We start from the raw sequence: 26,053 nt of genomic DNA, 5'->3' as shown, positions 1-26,053 counted from the left end.
AATATATTATAAATTATTTATCAACTATATTCGTTAAACGTGCAATGATTGTAAATGTTGTAATATAGATTGTAGTAAATCGTTTATTAAACTTTGGTTTACAGCACTCTGTATCAGAGTAAAGTCATACAAAATCTATTGTTAAAGCAATTCCATTTATTGCATTATCTGTAAGTAGTATATTTTTCCGTGTTCAAATTGTAAATTTTTCAATTAAATACTGATTTTATTTGTTCTGGTTTACTCTTTCTTTGTATCTTCTCTCTCTTTCTCTCCGTTGCGCACGTTTTCTTTTTCTCGTTTCGTTATCGAATAATTTTAACATGTTGCTATTTATATTATTTTGAAAAATTATAATACGTCAAAATCGTTATGCAGGAATGTACTATTATTTTCTGCTCCCTAATTGTGTGCGTAACTTGCATATATATATATATATGTTATGTATATTATGTATGTTACTACAGCTTGGATTTTATTGACTGTGTTGGAAATGACATAATCATTTCATATTTACCTGGCTAAAAACTAAAAATGTTCAACAGTATGACACACCAAAAGCAAGGCACATATAGAAGAATATCTGTTTATACTGTTATTTTCGCGCGTGGAAACTTCGTTAGTATATACGATCAAGTAACGACTCATATTAGTTGAACTGCTTATTTTCATGCTGACATTCTAAATATAAGCATTTTATGAAACTTCAGTGGAAAGGAATAATAATGAATGTATTGATTATAAAAATCGGATGACAGTAACGTGCACACTAGAATAAAAGAATACTATGTAAAGGAAATAAAAAGAAAAAAAAATGAATAAACAGCCGTTCGAATAAGAAACTAACTCTAAACACATTAAAAATGCAAATTTCTTTTTCTTTCTTCTTTTGTACATTCTATTTCAATAAAAAAAATTTTAAAAAAAAAATAAGTTAAAATTTTCTTAGGCAATCTTAAAAATAAAATTAGTCCTATAATCTACACATGATATTTCGAGCTTTTTCACAAACCTTGTCATAAGATAAAAAAATTACAGATTAATAATTTCGATTCAACAAATGAAATTTAAAGAGCTGATACTTCAGTGATAAAGAGAAAATTCACCACTTACAATGAATGCAATCCACTTTTAACGTTAAGCATAACTTAGTAATCATCTGAATATAAAACTATGATTAGTTTCAAACGTTTCACTCTCTCAATTGTTAAAGACACAGAATAATATTTTTCCAAGTACCAGAATATAGCAAACTCATTCCAAGCACCTGTAAACATTGGTTGCTGCATTCTTTAACGACGACATCTCTGATCAATAAAATTCAAACGTCATTTAAAATTATCATAAGAGACTTGCATTAATAATGAAAGTATAAAAGTATTAAAATTGTAAAAAAAATACGCAATCGGTAATGCCAAACTATGTTAACGGGTATTAAAAAGTATTTCCATTTATAAATGAAAGGTAATCGATGCGCTATGTGCCAATTTTTGGATATGAGTCCGTAACTATGCCTGGTACAATTCAATGTAATTTACAAATAACTGATTAATACAACGTTATCGTTAGGATTAAGCATAATATATCGATTGAACTTGACAAGTAAAAAAATCACTACAGACTGCCTTTTTTTTTAATAAGTTCATCCTATGCTACATTATATACATCTAGCAAGCAGCGCTCTGCCTTGTTAGTTCAACCTTACCTACTAGAATATAATATGTGTGTTAATCTATTTTTGGTTTGCGTTAAAATTTTTCTTCATCTATTTTTTCTTTCTTATTACTTTAATTGGGAATATTCGTTTAATATGGCATACATTCAGTTCATTGCGTTAACCAAAGTGCGTACATCGCACATATGTCCTACGTTTTTCATAGGCCTTATACCTTTCTTGAGTTTTTAAGATAAATATAAAAAAATATCATGTTTAAAAACTATTTAAGTTTTATTTAGTAATATTACTTTGAGGTGTAGGGGTTTAGAGAGCATGAAATTCTGAGAATATGCTAAGTTTTATCAAAAATTTGTTGAAATATTTAAGATGAACGTAATAAAAAAGTGACCTTCAAATATCAATAAACTGCTAATTGTAAAATGAGTAAATAATTGTGCGCCAAATGCAAGATAGTATTTGTTCGAGTCAGATTCTACCTCCACAGCTATATTACCTATAACTTATACTTCAATAAAACATAATATTCAGACTCTTGTGATGACAATCATGGGCCAGCAACGCGATACTGACAAGCTTGTTTGTGATATTTAGTTAAAATCAGGTTAAATACTGGAATATATAAGTCGTTTTATACTTTCAATGATTCTGAAAAATCTAGAAAAAAAACATGATAAAATCAGTTTATTGGACAACCTGATACGAATCAAGATTATTTCAATATTATTTTTGCATTATATCTGTAACCAAAGATAATAACAATAACAGAATGAGCTTGAGGCGGTGGTATTAATGAGATAAAGTATAATCGTAAGAATTTTTTTTAAAAACAACAGATGAAGGAAGTGGGAAAATTGTTGCTTGTTTTGCTACATGATCATTTTTCATTAAATCGGCAACGTATTGTCTGAGATCTGAACGAACAATCCATGAATTGTATGCACTATTTGATTTTTCGTTGCTATGGCACCATCTACCTACACTTAACATTATTTTCTGTATTATATAACTAAATTTCCTCATGAAGACCTGCTAACATTGAATAGCTACCGTAATTTTACTTTACTTTTGTTTCATTCGGGAAAACGTAACATGCTTTCAGTTTCATTGTTAAAATACAGATGTTGTAACACGTGAATTATATGGGCAATATTCTAAAACTTTGTCATTGACCGCTATTGACAAACATCCATTTAGGTAATGGTATTTTAGCAAAAGGATCAATAACTGATTTAAAAAATAAATAAATATACATATTTTTAATTTTCTTTCAATCTTTTATACCATAGCTTGACTAACGGAAAATGCGAATTCAGAAATCAACAAATAATTCTTTCAGTGGGCGCGGTCGAATTGGAAACAAAAATAGTACAATTCGAAGTAAGTTAATCGAATTAGCAATTTGCCAAAATATCAGAACCTGTCTTCACGCCATTTTTCAAATTCAGTCGGAGGAAGATTATTGGTACTTCTTAAGTCTTTTACAGCTTGATATTTTAGAAAAGATAATTGCTAAATTTTGAGATTCCGTGCACACGACGCGCTGTGTGTAAAATCAGAAAATCAAATATATAACACCGTACCTGAGATAAGCCAATTTTTTAGCTACTCAATCGATATTTCGTATCCCATCACCTGAACTTGGGAAAACAACAGTGAAGAGCCGACTCGTAACGGCAAACGAAATTTCACGCCGTTCAATCCTCATCTGCATTTCCTATATTTTCCTTCTTTTTGAATGGCCTTTGTTACGAATTTATAGCATGCTGCACCTTCGTTGTCGGCGTTTCTGTGGCTCCGGTCTTAGAACGGCACGCACAGCTTCATCAAATACTTGTTTCAAACCACGTTGTGTCAACGCTGAGCACTCCATATACTTGACTGCCCGTATCTGAAGTTATGTAAAAAATCATTACAGATAACTGACCGTAAGCCTGATTACTTTTGGTCCCTTTTTACCTCTTGTCAGAATTAAGGAGCGCGAGCAGGTTCTGAAAGTCGTGTATGCTATTCAAGCTTTACCTTGTTAGCCAATTTCTGTCCTTGTTCACGTTTAATAGCGCTAAGTCCTTGCTCAGCCAGAGCAGTGAGAGTCTCTCTGTCGTCCCGTAAATCAATTTTAGTACCGACAAGAATCATCGGTGCATCTGGGCAGTGATGTTTAATCTCAGGATACCACTTGCTCGTAACGTTCTCAAACGACGAAGGGCTTGTGACGGAGAAGCAGATTAAAAATACATCAGTCTGTGGATAAGAGAGGGGCCGCAGTCTGTCGTAGTCTTCTTGACCAGCAGTATCCCAGAGTCCTAGGCTTACTGGGATACCATCTACCACCATTGGGGCAGAATAATTGTCAAATCTAAAAATACATTACAACACAGATGTCACAGAGATGTTTGTTCAAATTTATTCTGGCCAATTAATTAATTTCACATAATTGACTACATATTTTAGTTCAAGTTTACATCGTCCAGATAAAATTTATAGGGAACAAACATGATTAAGCAATTTCAAATTCTTCAACTCAATATTCACTTTCTAAATTGAATCATCAGATGTGGGAAAATGAAAAAATATGTTATTATTGAAGAGATGAGACAAGGCCATTATTCTCTGTATCGATAATTATACTCGAGATTAATAATACGCTTTTATGGAGAAGGGAAGTTCCAGTAGGATAATTACAAACAGATTGCTTCCTGTGAATAGTGGGACATTTTGAAACCATGCCTAAACTATTATTAGCCACCCTACTACTCCACACTTTATGGGGGGAGTACGCGGTCGGGAGAGAGAATCACAGAAAAGACTTTAATTCAATATTGATCTTTCTCTTTTAATCTAGTATTTATTCAATTTAACAAATAGTTTCACAAACTGCCAGAGTTTCAAATACGATTTTTTCTTATTTCGGTATTTTCAAATCTACAGTACAAAAATCAGAAATTTTACCACAAACAGCAAAGGCTAGTTTCTATTCCTGCTTTTTAATTTGAGATTGTAATCAACAGATTGATTGGTTCATATTTTGATAATGCGTAAAATAAAAGATTTGGTAAAATACCAAATCCAGCAGCAGTCATCAATTTACTGTTAAGGCGTTGAAAAATTAGTACAAAGCTATGTCGCTCGCAAGATAATTTTTTGACTCGATTTGGGAAATGAAGTTCGTACAAGTCAAAAGGTTGCGTTAGTAGAACTGAGGCGTGACGAGAAAAAGTATGTGATTAGTTTTTTTGCGATAAGCTTAATTATACGAGATGGTGTGAAAATTGCACCGCACCAGACTGAGTGATTTTAATACGAATTACTTACACAGTGGGTACATATTCTCCGGGAAAACTGTCGGTTGTATAGGAAATGAGTTTGCAGGTCTTTCCAACAGTTCCATCGCCGACTACGACACATTTGATAGGCCGACCAGAACTCATGGTATATTAAATTTCTTAAGGAATAGTGAAACGACCTACAGTAAGAAAAGGGTAATTAAATGCTGGAAGAAAATGCGTAAAACCGGAAGGACGTAAGTATACGATAACTGAGTTGTCAATGCTCTCGGCTATAACCCTTAAAAAGGGGCTTGTCTTCGGCACTACACGCAGCTACGCGGCTAGAGTAAAATTTGCTAATTTCAAGAGTTGTACAATCCGGCGGCACATCGTCTACTCACCAATTTGTTCACAATATTGAGGATTTTTTTTTTAAATGGCACGATTTAGGAGGTAATAACTTTAGTCTGGTATTTCCGGGTTCTTTTTCCCTGCACTCAAGATGAAATTAGTGGTGGAACCAGAGCCATGACAAAATGTTCTATCCATATAGTTTTTGATAGTGTATACTCGTAGAGGCTCTCTAACGTCATTGGTGCTGCGATCGGGTCGGCGGCCATTTTATACGGGGAAACTACCGAAGGCGACGCTTCTCGGAATTCGGAAAATACTACGACTCGCAGCTTCGGCCGATAACAACGACGTCGATAATACCCAAGGATCAGTATGCAAGACCAGTTGCATAAAACAAGGCGTACTGACACGCACATTCGATTAAACAGTTGTCATGAAAATTGTAACAATGATTTGTTGAAAAGTTCATTCTCGTTTGGCAAAATGACGAATTTTTTTTCAATAGTACAACAGATTCTTTATTACTCTGAAAATTACTGAATTTTCTACCGATGACGATGTAATAAATCGTTAATACCTTACGACAATAATACAATGGCAAAGGTATAATATACGACTGATATGTATGGATACCGTGTAACATGGAAAAGTTTTTTTTTTTTTTTTTTTTATGCATATTTGATTCTCAGGCACATTTTCTGAAGTCTAAACCATGCTTGGTATTCGTCGAACAGCACGACAATGCAACAACGAGACTCTCTCATGCGTTTTGATGCAAATTTTATTCCACTGCAATGCAGCGATCCATTGAATCAGAAAAATAAATCGTACATCGCAAAACGTATACTTGTATCTACAGATCCAAAAACGTAATAACTTCATATTTTACAGTTACTTTTCGTGATCGTATAAGCTGTCTACAAAGAGAACTTTCTTTGCATCCAATATCCGTTGTTTACGTAATAACAGATCCTTTCAATTTCTATTATGCAATTGTGAAATCTACGTAGAATAATCCGAGTATATATTTCCAGTTACCATAAAAATACGAGGTAAGCCATATAATCATCGCATATCTCGAAGGCACAGCTTTCGGTGAATGCAACACGTGTGCGAATCAATTGGTTAGATATCTCTGGCAATAACTTATTGTAAGGGAGCGTAGGAGCGGTTTTCCCTTTCCAAAGGTATTATTATAATGGTGCAAGGAATCCGGCGTCTCCTTGTCAAGACTATTTTGATATTCGACGTCAGAAATAGATTGGCAAAAAAGTGTTGAGAAAAGCCGCTGCCGGAGACGAGGATCAAGAATATTTTGCACAAAACTTGACACACGTTCGTGAGTATAAGCGCACTGCATGGATATAAACGACGACAAACATGTTGATAACGAGTTTGATTCGTTCGTTGATCAACCGATCGACGCTCTTCGCATTCACGAAGCTATTAAACTGCGATTTGCATCAGTCCGCGCACATATCGAGGTACGGAAATGATCCGAGAGATGAGAAAAATAGAAAATGTAAGAGAGCGGAGAGCGGGAAGAGAAACGCTGGGAACACTTTCGGTAGAGCAAAGTCTGGACTTCAAATTCCGTCTGAATCGATTACCGACTCCACCCTGATGGAAGAATCTAAATTCACTGGAAGGATGTCAGGGGCAGTTATTATTAAAACAACTTTCGCGAGTAGAAATAATGAAATCAAAAGCGAACCAGACGCTGAATTTTTCGCAAATTATACACAGGTGTTTCCGAAGGAGTTGGCCTCGAGATCTTGTTTTCTGGTTTTGACAGTGCTAAGATTCGCTTTGTATCGATCAAAGATGAAGAGACTCGTTTTCTATTCTCCCTCCTTCACAGGCATTGCAGTAATTGAGGAAGTTTGGGAGTTTTCGAGACACATTATACAAGTTCGGCCTGTCAATTTGGAATGTGACCCGCACATACAATAGTCCAGAGTCCTGCGGGGTTAAAGGATATCATTCTCATCGTATCGCGTTTTGCTGTAACGGTCAATTTGGCCGATCTCATTTCGCTGCAGTATACAAATTCAACAACGATTTTCAGTCGACCATAAATTTTTTTTTCACCGAAGCCATTTACATATACGTATGCGTATACAACGCTTAAAAATTTCGGTTGAAACCTAATTTCTGGTACTTCGTGTACAGGCACAAGAAACATTGCTGTTGTGATAATGACATTTCTGTACAAACAATCACGATATGTTAAAACAGCCCGGTCATGAACGGAGAGTATATAGGTAAGTAAAAATATCATTGTACCGAAAATATGAAAGTTTCGAATCCTTTGAAGAATATCATCACTTAGTTACCAATACCAGACAGTTTGTCGTGGATGGTCATTGTAGATGCGTGTAACTTGTCCAGCCGGTAAATAATGACCGCATAATTCTTAATTTGGCGTTATGAACTTTTTGCACACTAACGATAATGAGGCTCCTCGCCCTTAACCGTAGCCCTACTTCCTCCCACAGAACACTTTTTACACGGAATTGAAACTGAGAAAAACACGGGTCACTAGCATTGCACTGGGAAATATATATTTTCGATACATAGTTGTTGCCTGATTTTTCACATAAATCGTACAAATGTTTTTGATTATTTTAATTTGTATGAAGGCGCACGCGTGTGGATAGTTGACATTTTATAGTTTTATTGCTAAAAAAATCATTGCGGTACCTGCGATGCGTAGGTACAACGTAGATATATGATACATGATGTTATAGTCCGGCGGATCAATCGGAATTTTATTTTACGGAAGCCGTTCGTCTACATTTTTTTTTAAATTTATTTATATATATATATATATATATATATATATATATATATATATATATATATATATATATATTTTTCGTTTTGTTCATCGTTATTGGGAAATCGTTCGTTAGGCAGGAAATGGCTTGTATAACCATGCCACATTACTTTTCCGGGTTGACATCCATGGTGTAATTTTTTCTATTTGCAATTAATTCTTTTGTGGAAAATGAAAAAAAAGAGGGGCGAGGGGAAAGGGTGAAAAAAAAATATCCCAGTCATTAAAGTAACGCGGTGCCATTCATTTGTGACGTGATAAAAATCAATCTTCCTGTACATGTGTTCATAGCTTATAGACGAGAATTCGAATAAAAATTCTTTTTCACTTGAATTTATACGCCTGTGATTAATAATATAATGCAGATGATTTTGAATCTTTGTAAAATTTTCCGGCTTATTCTAGAGGTAAAATTCTATCCTATGATATTTTAATAACGATAACAATACACACACACACACACATATGGATGAACCTATACCTATAAGGCATGCAGCACGCACACGCGATGTCCATTTCTAAATTACACAGATAAAAAATTAGTCACTCTTGTCGACGGCGTATATGTATAATAATATTGTTAGCCTGCCTGAGAGGAAAAAATTAGGGTGACTCGTAATTCCAAGAAGGGGTATAAAACCATGCCTATCAACTCGCTTACTCGGCAACCGTGAAAACGGGCGGATCACAAACGCGTCCCTGGCCTTCCAGTCGGGCCTTTTTTCCTTTATATTAACCGTGGGATACATTTACGGATGGCCGTATACGCCAACGTCGACGAATCAAGAGATCTGTAATTACGAAGAGCGGTTACCCATTGGAATAAAAGAGACTTCTATACGCGATCAAGTTGTGTACTTGCAAATTGTCTGAACGAAAAAAAGAAAAAAATTTTTTTTAAAAAACTTGTTACCGATTTTTATATTTTTACAATCTTGAATTAATTTTTTCGCATACCGGATGCACTTTTCTATTGCAAGAGTTTGAAATTTCACCCACGAAATAGCAGGTCAAAGATCCGAATTACGCAGGTACTATTACACTACTGTACCTACACATACCTATACCTTCTGTATTACCGTTTATCGCAGTGCGTGGGCGCAGCAGCGACGCGCGTGTATCCGGAACATTTGCGCGAAAGAAATTACGAGTAAATTTAAAAACGAAGCGAGAATTGAACAGAAGCGAATATTTGACCGATTATTTAGAACGTTTATCGCGGCAAACGAGTCAATTCGCGTAGCTTGGGAATTGAAGGAAAAGAAATCGCGAAGAAAGGAACCCCGAAGATTGAAAAATTCGGTGCCCCAGATCTCCGATTTATCCCTCTGGCTAGTCTCAATTATTGGGTGTAATTTTCTTTTATTCGGAATCGATAAGTGCCCGAATAGTTATTCAGAGCTGACGGGAGTTGGGGGAAAATCAAACGCCCGTACGATACGCGGTTTAACCGTTCGTTTTGCGATTAACTTGGATGAGGCGATTGTTGACCGTAACTCGATTGGCTGTCTGGTCTTCGGGGATCGAGAAACGTTGCCGCGGGCGTAATTAACGCGTTGTAGGTACCCTACATTGATGCCTAGGTGGTGAATTCGATTGGCAAACTTTACGCGAGCAACACACTCGTCAGTCGTACTCGGCCGAGAATCTCCGAGTCGAAACTTAGAAGCCGCAGCCTCCGCAGCGGCGGGTGCAAATTAAATTCGAAATAGAGTAATAACTGCCTGACGTACGCGACGTACCCACGTCGATATTCCTCCAATTTCTCACACGACGGTGAAAAATTTACGAAATTTCGCGAAGTTCGAAGCCGCGGACGGAAAGAACAGACGTAGATCAATGAAATCGAACAATTACACAATTACACAGCTTTTATTTAATATATTCTCGACGCGTTGCGTTGCTTCTTCAAACATTCGCACCTACTGGTTAAATATATACCTACGTACATTATACGTATATGTATAATACAAATGGGAGGAATAACGCAGGCGGCGTGAAACTGATCCGTTTTCAAAACCGATCGAATGAAACAACGCGCGAAATACGCCATGGGGAAATACGAGACGATATCGACGCTGTCTATAATGATACTCGATGCGTGTTGTAAAAATATTATACGTTTGGAAACAGTGCCGGTTTACCATTGGCCACTGGCTCCCCGGGCCAAGATTACGTGACCCCCCTTTCCAAAAGGACGAATTATCAGCTTCCTGCCCGATCCACTCAAGCGAATATAAATTAACGAACCCGTGTAAACAAATTTTTAAGACATTTCTTCAGCTTTACCCAGAGCTAACGACTACGACGTACAAAGTTTTTCTAGCTACTTTTTTACATTTTTCATTGTTTTCCGTTTTTGAATTTTTCATTTTTCTTTTTTTTTTGTGTTACTTGTTTATTTATTTTTTTGGATATAGAACGTATTACCTTTTAAATTCTTTCTCGTTAAGAGAACGAAGGTTCAACGAAAGATTTTGAAAACGAGGAGAGTTTAACGAAATTTCACTTTCCGGGCCCTTTTGGTCTGTGAACTTGTACGGTCAGTGTTTTCGACTATACGTATGCATTCGGGTAAACAGTATTAGCGTCAACTCGACGACAAGACCATTATTGATAGTCCCGTGGGAAGATTAACTGCCCGGTACTCGGTTAACTTAATTTTGCGTCTCCGCAAGCTCTCCCTCGGCGTCGCCTCGATCCTCGATCCTCGAGTACCATCCTTCGACCCCGCTGATCTCTAGTGAGAGAGTGAGTGAGTGAGTGAGTGAGTGAGAGAGAGAGACAGAGGGAGAGCTTTACGACTTTCTCCAAAAGCGAAAGTCCGACGTCCTCGACGCACGAGGTTGCACGACGTCTACGTCGCGTCGGCCCGCAAAGCACACAGACGCTTCGGGACGGTCTGCAAGAATTAAACCGTGCCAACAGATTCTTAAATTACGATCCGTGTCGTTGTTTGCACCTGATCCTTCCATCGCCCCTTAAAATTCACCCACTGATCCTTTTGGCATTCCCGGAGCTCCGCTCTCTGCCTGCGAATTACTGAATCTGCTCCTAGCTCTAACTTGTCGACAATTTATCCAATACGTCGGCAGTCAGATGCTTAATCCGGAGTCGAATTATTCCGCGAACACGATGATCAATAATATGCCCGATGCGCGAAGGATGGAAAATCCGAAAGAACGGATTTGATTTTTCCTCTCATATTATGGAGAAATTCTCAGGCCCGAATTAACCGTAAGGCTGGAAAGTTTATAGCTTTAGGCCCTAGAACTTTTCGGCCCTTCAGTTTTCAAAATCACAATTTGTTACAATAGTACCAAGATTTTCAAAAAATAGGAAACGTGAACTCTTATTGATCTTTACCAACAAAAGATCTGCACAAAGTTCGTAAACTTTATGTACACACGTGTAAAAAATATCGTAAACCGCTAATTTTTTCCCTATTATCACAGGAAAATCTAAACGATTTGTCTCTGTCGAGCAAAGTGAGTAATATCGTTCGTAATTTAGATTTTGAAAATGTAAAAGATGATTATGCCCGCATTAAGGCGGGAAAAAAAAAATCAAATATAATTACTCAATATCGTAATACAATATATTTTAATTCAACCTATCGGCCCATCTTGCAGGACCGACATTCGGCCTTTTTTTGTAGAGCGTGCCCCCTTAATCCGGGCCTGACCGTACACCCTGTGTTTGATCGTTAAAACCGCTGCTAAAAATATATTTACAGGTATATAAATAGCTGTAAAAAAAAAAAAAAAAAAAAAAACAAAGGGTAGGTACCAAATGCCAAAACGTACAACAATGCGTGTGTTACCTATATTATAGATTGACGTTTTTCCCGCCTCATCGCCACGCGGTTCCAAGTTTGGCGTATAACATAGAAGTGAGTGCAGGTAGAAATACGGTAATAAATTAGCGGAACTATTACACCGGAAGCGGTTCGCCGCGGGACCCATCAGCGAAATAATTTTCCCCGATAAATCAATGATTGGTGGAAGAGTTTCGTTCGGGGTAGACAGCGCGATTCTACGAAGAATGGCGATCGTCGTTCGTCGGGTGACAAACGTCGAGAAAACTTGCGAAACGGCCGTTTTACTGTGCTCTGAGAGAGAGAGAGAGAGAGAGAGGGGAAGAGAGAGTGCCGTCACTCGTTAAATCAAGCTTAATTAGCGCCCCGAAGGAACGGGTTCCAGGTCTGCCGCAACTGCGCGGGAGAAGCGATGTGAGAAATTTTTCGCCAGGATCCAGGACGAGGGATGATTAATTTCGCAACGTTGCAGCTTGCATTACATATACGCGATACAGGCAGGCGGTAAAAATATTATAACGGGGGTGTTAAGATCCTTCCTGAATGTATGCTCCCGCTTTGTCTGGCTACCTGCGCCAGGTGGGGCGTAATAAGACGCGAATATTAGAGGGAGAGAGAGAGAGAGAGAGAGGGCAAATATTAAGAGAAACTCGACACCTGAGCAACCGCCGACCTTAGTTCAACCCGCAAGCACTTCCTCCCGCATATGCGCCGGGGGATCAGAAACGACAAACCGCGAGTAAAGCTCGGATCCCACATGGCTGAGGCGTTTGCGGGATGAGATACCGAGAAACGCGAAACGCGAAGCACTGTTCTACTCGCCTTATGTAATTACCTGCATACCCGTAACGCCACACCATGCGGTTACACCGTATTATTGCACAATTACAGCTAACGTGCTTGGGGGGCGTTCAGGGGATACGGAAATTGTTGCGTCGAAATTTTTCTTATATCATTTGAAGGGAGGGGGGGGCTTTAACTCCGACAGAAAATGACAAAATGAATAAAAAAAAAAAAAAAAAAAACCTCAAACTTCAAATGTCGTAATTTATGGATGCCCTCTTTGTCGTACGCTTACCGCGTGAATAATTGCAAATAATGGGGAAAAGGAGAAACGAAACGTGGCAATTTTTTAACCGCGCGTCTCGCGCTCCGTGTATACGAAAAGCTTTCAAGCCGTCGGCTGAGTCAAAGGATTATCGCGGATTCGGACAAAATTGTCAAACGACTCGAGACAGCGGGTTCTGGCTTCTCGACCGCGGTGCTAATACGACCACCCCGTGTCTTTACAGGGGCGGCAATTTAATTACGTGCCTACTCTTTCGATGACACGCGAACCCCGCCCCCGTAAGCCCCCCGTATACCTTAATGCACGCGGAATGGGGTAAAACCCGTCAAAATTCGGATATACACGGCGGCCTCACGGACCCGAACAGGCATTTCTACGTTAGGCCCGTTATTGTTGCCCATTGTTCGAGGGTAGGAGACGTGGGATATTCGCGCGTTAATTGAAACATGATACATTCGGCTATTGTCGGTTTCCCCTACAATATTAACTACGACTTAATTAACGCACGATCGGCCCCGATTCAATAAAAAATTATCAGGCACTCTCTTGTCGACGTTTCCTCGTCTTTTTTTTTTCATTTCTATTATTTTTAACCCATTTTCTTCTTTTCTCAATTCACCTCCTTCTCCGTCATTTTTATTCTCAAAAGCCTCGTGACAATTCCCGTTCCGTTCGACGCTGTTTTCTCAGCCCTTTATTAAGTTCCTTGCGAAAATTTGCGCGATTTTAACCGGCGGCTGGGACGCCACATGTTATACCTATATATATATATATATATATATATATATATATGTAATATAGAACGATATGTACGTGTACGTATATACGACTCGATTCGAGAAGTGGAAATGCTTCCGCGGGTGCAAATGTTATGGGACAGAGCGGGCTTTTAAATGATTACATTGTTGGTTCAAGGGTCCGGGAAAAGCGCCGTTGTAACTCATAATTGATTGCAATTTCGTGAGGCGAAAAGTGCGCGGTTGGAATATTCCTTTTTTCACCTCCCTTTCCCTAATACTTTGTCCGTTGGACCGTGCGGCGAGATTCGCGTGTTTACCTTAAACTTGTATTTTTTCGAAATGTCTGCAGAATTTATCCAAGCATCGCTGAAGGCGCGGAGAGATAAGGGCAATATCTACAGGGGCTCCGTACATGCATACGTAGGTACGCGTTTCAATATCACGCGAGAGACGACTGACGGAAAAACAAGGAAAAATATATTCCGTTTATTTCAAACCATACGTGACTATCTTTCGACAATTGTTTTCTCCTCGCTCGCGGTATAAGAAAAATATTTCATGAAACGTGATTCGACGATTCAATGAAATTCTTCATGTTTATTTGCCGTTTATAGGGAATTTATTTTTTCACTCATTTTTTGTCACCATTATTCGGACGCCTTTTAATTTCGTATCATTTTGTAAAATAACCGTCTCAATTTCAAGGAATCAACTATTGTCGCTTGATACAGCAGTAACGAACAATTTATTTTAGTCAAGTTCTTTTACCGTAGAATTAAGGCAAATTATTTTCTATCGGTACGTAATAATTTTTTCACTGCGGAAATAATTATCAAACAATTAATCAAATGTAGGCAATTTATTTTTTATCTGCAAATGCACGACATTCAAATCTGACCCGCTAAGTAGTTACAGATTGATTTTTAACAACGATACATCGTATTTTTTTTTTTTATTGCAAAATGATCGTACGCAGGTTATATTTACATATACCTGCACGTGCATCGTGTATCATTTTATCCATATTAAACATTTTTCTCTCCGATAATTATCACACGCATATCTCGCTTAGATAATAATAATCGGCTTAGGGGATGTACAACGTATATACATATATATATATGTAATATACGTAGGTATTACGTATAGGTATAGGTATTGTATAGTTTAATTAAATAAACCGAGACACTCGGGCGTATTTGAGGATTTTATTTTTAACGAGAATTTTTTTACTCGTTGTATAAACCTACTCAGAATAAATATTGGAAAATCCCGAAACACAGAAAACGTTCAATCTCTAAAAATTCATGAAAAATAAGAAAACCCATAACAATTACCGCGTCATACAAATTTTCCTCGCAATATAATAACGTGTCCAAATAAAGTAACGACATCGATTCAACGTAATCATAAATTTCACAAATTTGAAAAACGATATCGTTCAATTATTCTCCAGCTGTTCAGGCATTTGGGTTACATAATTCACACGATTTTCGGTAAACAGGTAGATTTTTTCCGCCCTGCGCAGATCGTATAAACTCTTTAGCTGAAAATTTTTCCCGTAAGACTCGGGTATGCGTAAGTTTACGATCCAAACACATGAGGCATAAAGATGCGAGACGTCTAGTATAAGACAATATTTAAAATTTTTCCTTCAATTAGGGTAAAAACACGAAAAACAACTTACCGTCTCTGCATAAATCCACATCTACAACGTTGATTGCAACATGTTTCAACGAACTTGCGTTGTTCTTTAAATTGTGTTATTTTTATTTTTTTTTTCTTCATATTTTGCATCCGCAGTTTGTGCGTGTGAAATGAGTTTTTTCTCAAAATACTGCACGATGCAACGACAACGTCGATTTTCACGAGTCGAGTTGCGATCGGCGGATCGATCGCGATTGAAGGATGGAAAAACCGAGGCCTAGTCGGGGCAACGAAAAGTGAAATAGCCTAGGTGCTATAAAGTGCCGGAGTTAATACTGACGCACGTACGTTTCACCTGTGGGATGCGATATTACATGCTTACATTACCTACATACGTACGTAGCCACGCATGCGAAGGGTGCAGGCAGGGCATCCCTTGCTCGGTCGTCGGCGCGCAACCCCACCACGACCCCCGGGTCGGCAGTGAGAGAGAGAGTGGGACAGAGAGAGAGAGAGAGAGAGAGAGAGGGAGAGAAAGAGAGAGAGAGAGAGAGAGAGAGAGAAAGAGGCACCTGACAGTCGGCACCTCTATAAAAGGATCGGCAGAACGAGGGAGCAGCCCGAGTTCAGGTGCAAACGCGTGTGTTTAGGTATAGGTATGCATATCGTACGATTAGACATTTTTTCGTACGACTAATCCCGCGAATCTTCTGCAAGAGGAATTTAATTCAAGTATAATTATAGGTACGGTTACACGTATATTATTTCAAGTTTGACTCGATTTCGTTCTATTCGTTGTATTACACTTGACGCTGTTTTCAAATTTCGCGGAAAGAATTACCGATGGTGGTGGATGTTTTTCGGCTTTTTTTTTTTCTTCTTTAATTCTTTCCTCTGTCCCCCGCCGGAAGCACGTTAAATTTCTTGCAACAATTGAATCCAAGGTACGTATTCTTCGGTGAAATTTGTCATAACAGGCGCGGCGCCGCGCGTCGTTGTTACTCGGAGTACAAAAAAAGGAATAAAAAAAAAAAAAGAAGAAAAAATAAAAAAAAAAACAACTTCCGACCAACCCTTTTCTGCAACGTATGTAACATGTACGAGTATCCGCGGGTCAACCTGTTGCAGATTTTCACCTCGCGGTTAGAGGGAAAGGAGGAAAAAAATATATAAATAAACGTTACAAGAATTTAATCAACCGAGTTTTAATTACACGGTAAAGAAAGAATATGAAAAAAAAAAACTCGCTTATACGCGTTATTATACTCGCGTTTAAACGACGCGTATCACCGTTTTCGTTGCACAAATATTTTCGTTGTATTTCATTCTTGAACCGTGTGGAAAGGCATCCGTTTGTTCTAATTTATTTTTTATTTTTTTTTTGTTCTTCTTGTAACGCAGTTACAAATTTTTGGTTTTTTCGTTTTTGTAATTTTGTTCTCACACCATCATCGGCGTAACGGTGAAATACGATTCTTAGGCACAGAATATACGTACAACAGGCGCGTAAAAGCGACACATCGACATCGATACGGTTGTGACTGGTAGAGACCCCGTTCGAGTGATGAAATTTTCTTCTCTATTTTGTTCTTGGGTATGTCGGATAGTACAACGGGAAGGCAGAAAGGACGAAGGAATCCGGGGGGATAGAGTCCATCGTAAATCCATCATATACCATGTAAATATACGTACATATATACGTGTGTATAAACTGCAGCATAGCTGCGCTGGACACTGAAGGCCGAGGGAAAACTCTGTGGAAGTTGGAGGGACGCGGATAAGGCTTCAAAGGGTCGGACACGCGGAACTTTCACGCCTGGATCGGTCTGTCGTACCTGTGCGAAGGAAAAGTGAAGAAGTAATATCGATAGAGTCAGAGACGAGATGCAGGAAAATCGGGCGAACGTTTCCTCGTCGAGTAAAGGCCACGCTTTTGCCCTCAACGCGGTCACGAGATCGTTAATGTTCATGCTTGTTTTCTGCTTCGCCGGATGCGCCGCTGGTGAGTAATTAATTATGCGCTTGCCGCAGGTGTAACGATTGTGTTAATTAATACCGCGAAAACGGAAATCGGATAATTGCCGAGTGTTGTTACTCGAATTTATACAATTTTTAGGATGAATTCGAGTTCCGATGAAAAATTTGTTTATCGCAATCCGTGATTGATAACTTAATTGTCTTCGTGCAATTTTTACAGACGTTTTTTTGCTCGATCAAAGTTCTGCACGTCTATGTGTATGTATGTAGGTACGCGTGAACGATTATTAAATCACACCGATAAGTCGTGATGCGATGAGTTATAATTGAAACGTCGCGGGATGTTAAACCGTCCAAGTTTCGTACCAACTAAGTCCTTTACGTATCGAAGAATTAAATCGGAACAATCAGGTCTATTGTGTACGTGTAAACATGATTTTCCCTCGCGCGGTGTTGCACGGTTGGGGAACATAATTTGATTAAAACTTGACTTGGCTAAACCGCCCGCGACGCGCTTGCAAATAAGTTGACACTTGGAATTTGGATGGGCAAATTACTTCACCAGAGAATTTGCAGCAGCACGCTGCGAAACGGTATTTTGAAAATATTCGATCGATTTAACGAATACCGAGAAATGAATACTTTCGAATAATTGCTGATTCGCGTTAATACTTTTTTAATAATCGCGAAAAAGAGGTCAACGCATGCGGTGTCGCTTGTTTCGCTGCGACGGGCTTATTTTAATAATCATGAAATGTGACGAGGCGTATAATGTAGATATCAAAGCACGCAATGATACGCGCGCAGTTACAACATCGTACCGTCTGTAATAATCTCTTCAGAGGCCAGCCCGCTGGGCGATTTTCATAATCAACACGCAAAATTGTTTCACGTAGGTTTGGCTTTCGCTGATATTGTATTAATATTGTACAGGTGCGGTATACGTGTCTATACGTTATACTTATAACACCGACATCTCGCTCCGTAACGTGATTAATAAGCTTGATCCATTTGTCTATCGGTTGTTAATTAAATTGTGACTCCCGGCGAGCTGTTAACGAAGGAAGAATACATATATATGCATACATATATATATATATATATATACATATGTACGTATATACACGGATACAACTCGACGCGCGGTTTTCAAGAAATCCTGCAAGAATACGATTCAGAGGAAAAGAATACGTGTAATTTGGTATCTCGTTAAAATCGACCGGCCATGCTGGACGAATTCAAATCATTAAAATGATTAGCGCTTCGCGAACGAGGAGGATGGTTGAAAAAGAGGGGGGAAAAAAAGTAAAACAGTACGTTCATATCCGTGACCAGTTATCGTACGCTGTATGCCAAAGTTAGGCGGGTAATTAAGCTAATTTCAAATTTCCAAGAGTGCATGCGCGAGAGAGTTTCGCGAATTTATTCAAACACATACGTATACCTTATACGTACGCGAAATAGGAATGACCAAATAAAATCGATTATATTTTCCCGATTTATCGAGTATAATCAAATTTTCAAACTCGATTATTCTTCCTAACAATCGGTTTTTGTTATTTTACTACCAAGAACAACGCAATGTACGATATTTATTTATGTGATCACGGTATTAATTATCATCATTTTCTTACTTACTATTATACCTATTTGATATAATTAGAGAAAAGATAGATGAATATTTTCACCTGAGATTTAAAAATAATTTGAATGAAACTACAAGTTACCCAAAATTTGTCCGCTAATAAGACTACATACTGATATTCAGGACATTTTGGATTCGTGTCCACCGTTTCAAAAAAAAAAAAGTAAAACTGAAATAAACGATCAATCGATTAATTTTTACCGATTCGATCGAGTCGTGTTGGATTATTTTTTTGTAATCGGTTAATCGACGGACCGATTATTTTCAGTTCAGTGGCCATCGCCGTAACACGAAACGTACCCTGATAGCAGAGTCAATTTAAAACCCGCGTATCGACAGGGTTGTCTCCGCGAAATCACGCGACGACGAATTTCATAAATTGCGCGTTTTATATCGCGGTATATCTATTTACCTTATCGTATACATACAATTTCGGATAAACGCTTCGATCACTCGTCGTCGCAGTTGTAAACACGATCACCGTTTTTACCGTGAAATTAGATATGAATATTGAGCGTGACCCGCGGGGGAGAGGATCGCTGATTGTGGTTGATAAACAGGACCGGCAAGGATGATCCTCAGGGATTTAGAACGGGATTCTAGCGCCGCTTAGCCTCAGATTAATACTTGAGCCATAAAATTTATATTTACCTTGACTTATACCGCGTGCACGAATAAACGCGCGTATACGGATAGCGATGGCCACTCGATCAAACGTTGAAAAATAAAACAAATAATTAGAATAGAGCATTAATCCGAGCCGGTGTTTGAAGCGCGACGTGTGACGTATGCACGCCTCGTACCGGCACCTTTGTTATTTCATTCTATATCGTATCACAATCGTACAACTACACTGATTTTGCGTTGCAATTAGCAAAAAAGGATCGACGATAGCGCAAAATGGTTAAGCGTATAATACGCGTTTCTCGGTGTACAATACGGCTAGGATTCATTTTAGATTTCTTCGATCCCTGCACTTATTTTTCATTTCAATGTGTTTTCGTCGCTTCTCCTTTTTTAAAAAAGTGCAACGCAGCGCGAATTTCCTCTCGCATTTTTATACCAACTCAGATTATTGCTACAGTCGTCGCTTCTTCCGTACGCGGGCGTGAAATACAAAAATTGCGAAACGTTTATTGTCATTGTACAGTGGGAGCATCGCCTCACGTGTAACGCATGTGACACGAAGTGGCAGATATTTCCATTTCTAATTGAAGTGCGTATAACGGTTCGCCCGCCCCTCGGGATGTTGCGTTCGCCCAATTACTTAATGGCCTGTTTAATTAATACGTCTAATTTTCAAACGCTCCTCAGGCTTTGAACGAGTGACTCGATGTGAGCTTCGAAATCAAAACCCTCTTCAAATTTCGAATACTTACTCATCGATATTACGGGCATACCTGCGGTACAATAATTACCACCGATGTGAAATACCGCGATTTGCGTATAATAATAATAATAATAATAATAATAATAATAATAATAATGAGAATAATTGACAGATTCTGTCGGAATCAGAGCTCAGAGCTGTAAAGGAAAGTTTCGTTCGATCGTGAAACGAATCGTTGGCGCAAATATGAATCGCAGAGTAGAAATTACATCGTGCAGTCGAAAACGAAAATACGCACACACGCGCAAGGGTAAATCAAACATTTGAGTTTTACTCTATTTACACATTTACACACGTGTAACCGTAAGACGATAATTTATGGTCCAGGGTTATATATGGCGAAGAACAAAAAAAATTGTGAGGGTGTGAATTTCTACGAATGATTCGTACATATGTAAGGAAGAAAATTGGAAGAAAATTATCAAGAGCTGCTAATGAAAAATCAACTCATTCAAACAGGCACGGATGCACGAGTCTCGACTCTACGGTCCGCTGGTTTCGAACTAGAGAGGATGATTGCGAATATCCAAACGCGATTCCGCCTCCGCGTGAAAATTAACGAATGAATTACGTTACATTTATACAGATATCGTTTTATAAATATCTCCTTCATACATTTGTATAATTCTAATAACCGCGAACGTAAGATGGTGCGAAAATAATGTGAAAATCAGCAGCGGACACAAGAACGTCAACGAACATTTGGCAATCGTTTCCGTTCATCCGTTAACTACGAAACGTCTCTAATACGCAATTGGGCAATGAAATTACAGCGGTTTCTTTTCACGAGAAAAATTAAATTAAAGACCTCGCGGCTGCAGATGCAATTCGTTTGAACGAGAGTTTAAGACCTTAAACTTTTATCTGCAGCATTAACTGCGGTAAAGTAAAAAGTTTACCTACACAATTTTCCAATGGCTGCAATAATGGCGTGTAACTACAAGTTCGTAACAAGATATTTATTCCTATATTTTTATGCATAATATGCGGTCACCCTCCGGGATCGCTGCAGCTACTTTACATACAATATGTATTGTACATAGGTGTATATATATGTATACCTGTATATAGGTATATAAGTACGGTTCATACACATGTATATATTTATATACTATACGCAGTGCAAACTTTTATAATATGACTCCATGTACGTGTATTCGGCTTCTATTCGTTGCACACACGGGTGTCTACTACGGATGGTCACCGAGCTATTTTATATTATTTATTTGTGTCGAAAAAAATAATCGAACACGATTCGATTGAATCGGTAAAAATTGATCGATTAATCAATTATTTCGTATTGTTTTAAACGGTGCGTTTGAAACAAATGTTGCGTGAATTTCAATACGCAGTAGCGGAAAAGTTTATTTTTATAATTTATAGTTTCATTTCAAACTGTTTTTCAATTTCAGGTAAAAATATTTATTCATCTTTCACTCGTTACGCGAAATAGGTACTTAGTAAGTAAGACAATGATACTAATTAACACTTTAATCAAGTAAATTGACATTACATTGCGTCGTTCGCGCGAGTAAAATACAAAAATCGATTGTTATGAAAAATAGTCAATTCAACCGAAAATCCATTATTTTTGGTCATTCTTAGTGTCTACAGCGCAGTCTAGGTATAACAACGTTAAAATTATACGTAATATACGACGCATGTTACGCGCCGCATGATCCGACCAGAATTTACAAGTTTCACCTGAGAAATTTAATCCGGAGGAGACAATTAGCGTAGAAAACTGAGGGAAAGACAAGGGAGGGAATGCGAAAAGGTGCGCGGTAAAAAATTCTACGTAAGGTTGTTTTGCACCAACGGCCAAACTGCAAACACACTCAATAAATTAGCAACCCAACCACCTGTTGGTTCGCGTACTGTCCGTAGGATAGCCAGTTTAGGTACACCGTATACAGGTATGTATTGTATATACACACATGTACATGCGGAAACGCGAGAGAGAGAGAGAGAGAGAGAGAGAGAGAGAGAGAGAGAGACAGCCGCTGTTTGAGTCGATGAGATTCTGCAAATATTTGCGATTCAATGCCAACACAGCCGCGCGCCGAGTCAAATTCACGGCTTCTGTGTATACAAAGCTTACGTGAGCTTGCAGATGTATCCGGTGATAGCGAAGGGTTCTTCCAGGGTGGATACAGTAAGGCAAACAGCGATCAATGATCCTCGTACTCTATGATGTCATTATTGAGAAATAATAATTGGCTCGTTGGGCCAATTAATCTTGCGCCTTGCGTAACGCGAAGTGTTTTATACAATCAGCCGTAGAATTTTCGTTTTTCTCGAGATCGCTCGCAACATTACACACCGGGATGCCTGTTCGTGTATATACAATGTGGCAAGAAAGATCGTAAATAACGAATTGGAATTATTATTCTGCGAACTATGCGAAGCGAAAATACCGGGCTGAAAAAGGGACGTACATAATTATTAATTGCTCTGCCCGCCGAGCTTGCCAACTGTCGGGGAATTAATTAAGTCCTAGTTTAACCGTGCGACCTACGTGCTTTGGGCTCGAGGATATAATATTTCCACAGCTTTCGTTGTACCCGGATTTATAATTTATACGCTCCGTGTGCTACGCCAGCGGGGTCAGAAATTATGCAGCGAAATTTGCGGAACCGCAAAGGACGCGAGGTGACGAAAGGTTGAGCGATCGTAGAACCGTGACGGCCGTCGATGGGCCGTCTGAAATATTTCGCGAAATTTGCAGCCACCGTAATACACCGTATGAAATAATACGACGCGAGATATATATCGAAACCCACTTTCGGGCACCAGGATCGCGGCGCGAGGGTTTTTTATTGCGTTTCATTATTTAATTCCGAAGCCCTTTGAGGCGAAATGTGGCTTACTTCACTTGCTCTTACAACGTCTGATTTCTTCGATGGGTGTAAAATATTCGCTGAATCTTGTCTTCCGTCACGTTTCTTATTTCTTTATTTTCAGGCTCCTGTCTCAGCTACGGACACTCGTGTTGGGGCGGTACGCATTGCTTCAGATTCATTATATCTACCCTACTTTCACTTACCACTTTGCGAGCCTGAGCTTGAAACTTATTTTGAGAAAATTTTTATCCGCGACGCGAGGCTAAATGTTATTGCGGCAATATTGTACAGCTCACGGGAAAAGAAGCGGCCAGCATAATTACCCGGCCGGTGGTAACCATCCGGAGAACGACGAGCGTCCGGCGATTCCGGGAGGTTCTGGAAACGAAGCTGCTGGTCAGTCGCTGCAGGATCGGTGGGTGCTTTCGCGACTCGTTACACGCCAGCTTTCCGCCCCCGCAGGGGCGCAAGAATTCCAAGAAAATTGGTACAACTCGAATAAAGGACGAGGGCACGGTCGCAGCTGGGACTCTAACGACGTCGGCGTCTCTTCACCGGTCGAAAGCGTGAAAGCTCTACGACGGTAATAACGGGGCAGGGTGGAATTTCCAAATTTCAAATGCTCCGGAAGCGCCAAAGTCTGAATTTTTTCGGGGAGAAATTTGAAGCAAAGAAGTAAAACTTTCAAGAAACATCCGAGTTTCGAATGGTCCGAAACGCGGCGCTCAAAGTTCCGAAAATGTGAAAATTCATAAATCTGAAACATCGAAAACTTTCAGTTCTGTGAATTTCTGCCTTGGTGAAATTTCACCGCTTTGATCTATCTTTGCTTTCGATATTCGATATTCTTACGTTCGGAGTCGTGGTCATTTGGATTTTCGGTTTTTCTCATTTTTCCCACCCACTCGTCGAGTAACCTACGCTGTATGAGTACATTTTTATTTTCGGAATTTTCCTCTACCGAAACTTTATTTTTCCGAACTTTTCTCTATCGTAACTTCAATCTTCAGAATCTAGCATTTTGGAACTTTGAGCCACCGGGTTTCCGAGCATTCGAAACTTTGCTGTATCGTAAAAGTTTAATTTCCTTACTTCGAATTTTGCCATCGAATAATTCGGAATCGGATGCTTTCGGAACATCTCAAATTTGGAACCTCGATCCCGCCACCTTTTTTGTAATTCCTCTAATTTTCAATATTTCACCGAACACACCCGCAAAGTTCTGTCCTTGTTCGTTATCGTCTGATTTTCTTTCTCTCTTTCTCTCTCTCTTTCACAGAGACGAAGTGGAGGCCGAGAACGACGACGACGACGACGACGAGGAGGAGGATGAGGAGGGGGAGGAGGAAATACGCGACGAGGAGGTCGTTGTTCCCCGGGTTATGTCGCGGGAGACACGAGAGCAGGTTTTGGAATCGCGAGACATTTCGGACGACGATGAACTGGTACTTTTGCCACCCTCCAACAGCCGTTTCAAACCGATCGGACAATCGCACAGGCTGAGATTATTCAAGATTTTGGTGAGTGTTTCCGGATGAAAATATCAAAGCATAGATTCTTATTTTAATACTTGATGTTTTTTCTCCTTCAGAACGGATCAGCTGGAAAATTGAAGTAAGAAGATGGCGAAATGGCTAACGCAACGCGACTACTGACGGCATATTTTATTTACGAGAAAAGAAAATTTATAAATTTATTTATTGACAAGTTATAATATTGTTGCTATATTGAACTATTATTATTATGAATTGTTATTCGTTCTATCAACTTCAAGGTGCTCCGCAGATGTGTAATTTGTATTTAATTAAATGAAAGCGGATTGTATTCTTGTATATTGCACGTGAATGACGTAGAGTTTGCTGTTTTTCCTTTTAAAAAGATATTTAATAATTTACTAAATTATGGGTGATAATCACGAATACCAAAACAATATTTCAAGTATTACAAAAATGGAAGAGGAGTGAAGTATTCTATATCTACACATGCAGTGTACCACATCTGTGTTATTGTCACGCGGTGACAGTTCATTCTTGGCTCATATTGATGGATAAATATTGTAGAACAGAATTTCGGTCTTAATTTGAAATTTGTGGATGTTGAAATTCGATACGTCATATGTCATTGCTATAATGTCACAATGATTCCCCAGCTACGTTATTCGCCAAATCGATTGGTTTATACCGTACGCGTCTGAAAGAATTTTTCTGGAAATTTATGTGAACACTTGAATAACTGATGTTCGAATATGGAGAGGGCATTAAAGTGCGGTCGTGCAATCAAATAACACGAATTGTGTTGAAAAAGTTAGCGAACGTAGTAACAAGAACGTTCTGGAAGACAGGGTTCGATAAATGCGAAACTTGAACAATTTAATTTCCCACCATTTTATGGATCTGTGAGTAATCCGATGCTCTAAACTAGCGCCAAAGGTAAAAGGCTGGACCTTTTGCGTCGCAGTTTTGTTTGAAACAAAAAATCACATAAAACGCAAAGATATAGAGTTGATGACATTGATTGTTTCTTTATCAGGTGTCGAATCATTTAATGAGAAGTCTGTCGTTGAATTAATTGGCCTTTACGAAACGAAATATATCGGGCCTAAGTATCTTTAATCAGTGGCACTGTTCAATCGAAATATATATACATATATATATACACATGAATATACGTTATGAACTACTGTATAATAATATGCAAAATTGTTTGCTACCGTATACTTTAACTAAACTTGTTTAAATAAAACACAATGAAGAGATCTATACGTTGATCCTGCACTTGTTATTCGAAC

At 38.7% G+C, this 26,053-nt stretch overlaps 2 protein-coding genes across 5 annotated transcripts; one reads left to right on the top strand and one right to left on the bottom strand.

Moving 5' to 3' along the window:
• Positions 1-65: 65 nt before the first annotated feature.
• Mtl (Rac family small GTPase Mtl) lies at positions 66-5,539 on the bottom strand. Its single transcript, XM_046609158.2, has 4 exons — positions 5,346-5,539; positions 4,991-5,141; positions 3,698-4,034; positions 66-3,566 (listed from the first exon to the last, which is right to left on the bottom strand). Exons 2-4 carry the CDS (start codon positions 5,104-5,106, stop codon positions 3,432-3,434), a joined length of 588 nt encoding a protein of 195 aa, XP_046465114.1. The 5' UTR covers positions 5,107-5,141; positions 5,346-5,539; the 3' UTR covers positions 66-3,431.
• CCHa1 (CCHamide-1) lies at positions 5,180-26,014 on the top strand. Of its 4 annotated transcripts, none has more exons than XM_046609155.2 (6): positions 5,180-5,198; positions 17,128-17,412; positions 23,387-23,422; positions 23,557-23,848; positions 24,545-24,785; positions 24,857-26,014. In XM_046609155.2, the coding sequence occupies exons 2-6, from the start codon at positions 17,295-17,297 to the stop codon at positions 24,881-24,883; spliced, it is 714 nt and encodes a 237-aa protein (XP_046465111.1). In that variant the 5' UTR covers positions 5,180-5,198; positions 17,128-17,294; the 3' UTR covers positions 24,884-26,014. The 4 variants fall into 4 exon arrangements, with proteins under 4 accessions (XP_046465111.1, XP_046465109.1, XP_046465110.1 ...); XM_046609153.2 differs by lacking the exon at positions 5,180-5,198 and adding an exon at positions 16,025-16,154; XM_046609154.2 differs by lacking the exon at positions 5,180-5,198 and adding an exon at positions 16,032-16,154 and having other exon boundaries at positions 17,018-17,412.
• The last annotated feature ends 39 nt before the right edge of the window (positions 26,015-26,053 follow it).

Source organism: Neodiprion pinetum, chromosome 1, assembly GCF_021155775.2.
Source record: "Neodiprion pinetum isolate iyNeoPine1 chromosome 1, iyNeoPine1.2, whole genome shotgun sequence".
Taxonomy (NCBI): Eukaryota; Metazoa; Arthropoda; class Insecta; order Hymenoptera; family Diprionidae; genus Neodiprion; species Neodiprion pinetum.
Note: the sequence above shows the minus strand (reverse complement) of the source record. Positions and strands in the feature narration are given on the sequence as shown.

Excerpts from the sequence above, each read along its gene's own strand:
- Mtl (XM_046609158.2), bottom strand. The coding sequence starts at position 5,106 with ATGAGTTCTGGTCGGCCTATCAAATGTGTCGTAGTCGGCGATGGAACT. Across the intron at positions 4,035-4,990 it reads GGAGAATATGTACCCACTGT|ATTTGACAATTATTCTGCCC; the intron begins GTAAGTAATTCG and ends ATGTATTTTTAG. Across the intron at positions 3,567-3,697 it reads GACAGAAATTGGCTAACAAG|ATACGGGCAGTCAAGTATAT; the intron begins GTAAAGCTTGAA and ends ACATAACTTCAG.
- CCHa1 (XM_046609155.2), top strand. The coding sequence starts at position 17,295 with ATGCAGGAAAATCGGGCGAACGTTTCCTCGTCGAGTAAAGGCCACGCT. Across the intron at positions 17,413-23,386 it reads CTTCGCCGGATGCGCCGCTG|GCTCCTGTCTCAGCTACGGA; the intron begins GTGAGTAATTAA and ends CTTTATTTTCAG. Across the intron at positions 23,849-24,544 it reads AGCGTGAAAGCTCTACGACG|AGACGAAGTGGAGGCCGAGA; the intron begins GTAATAACGGGG and ends TCTCTTTCACAG.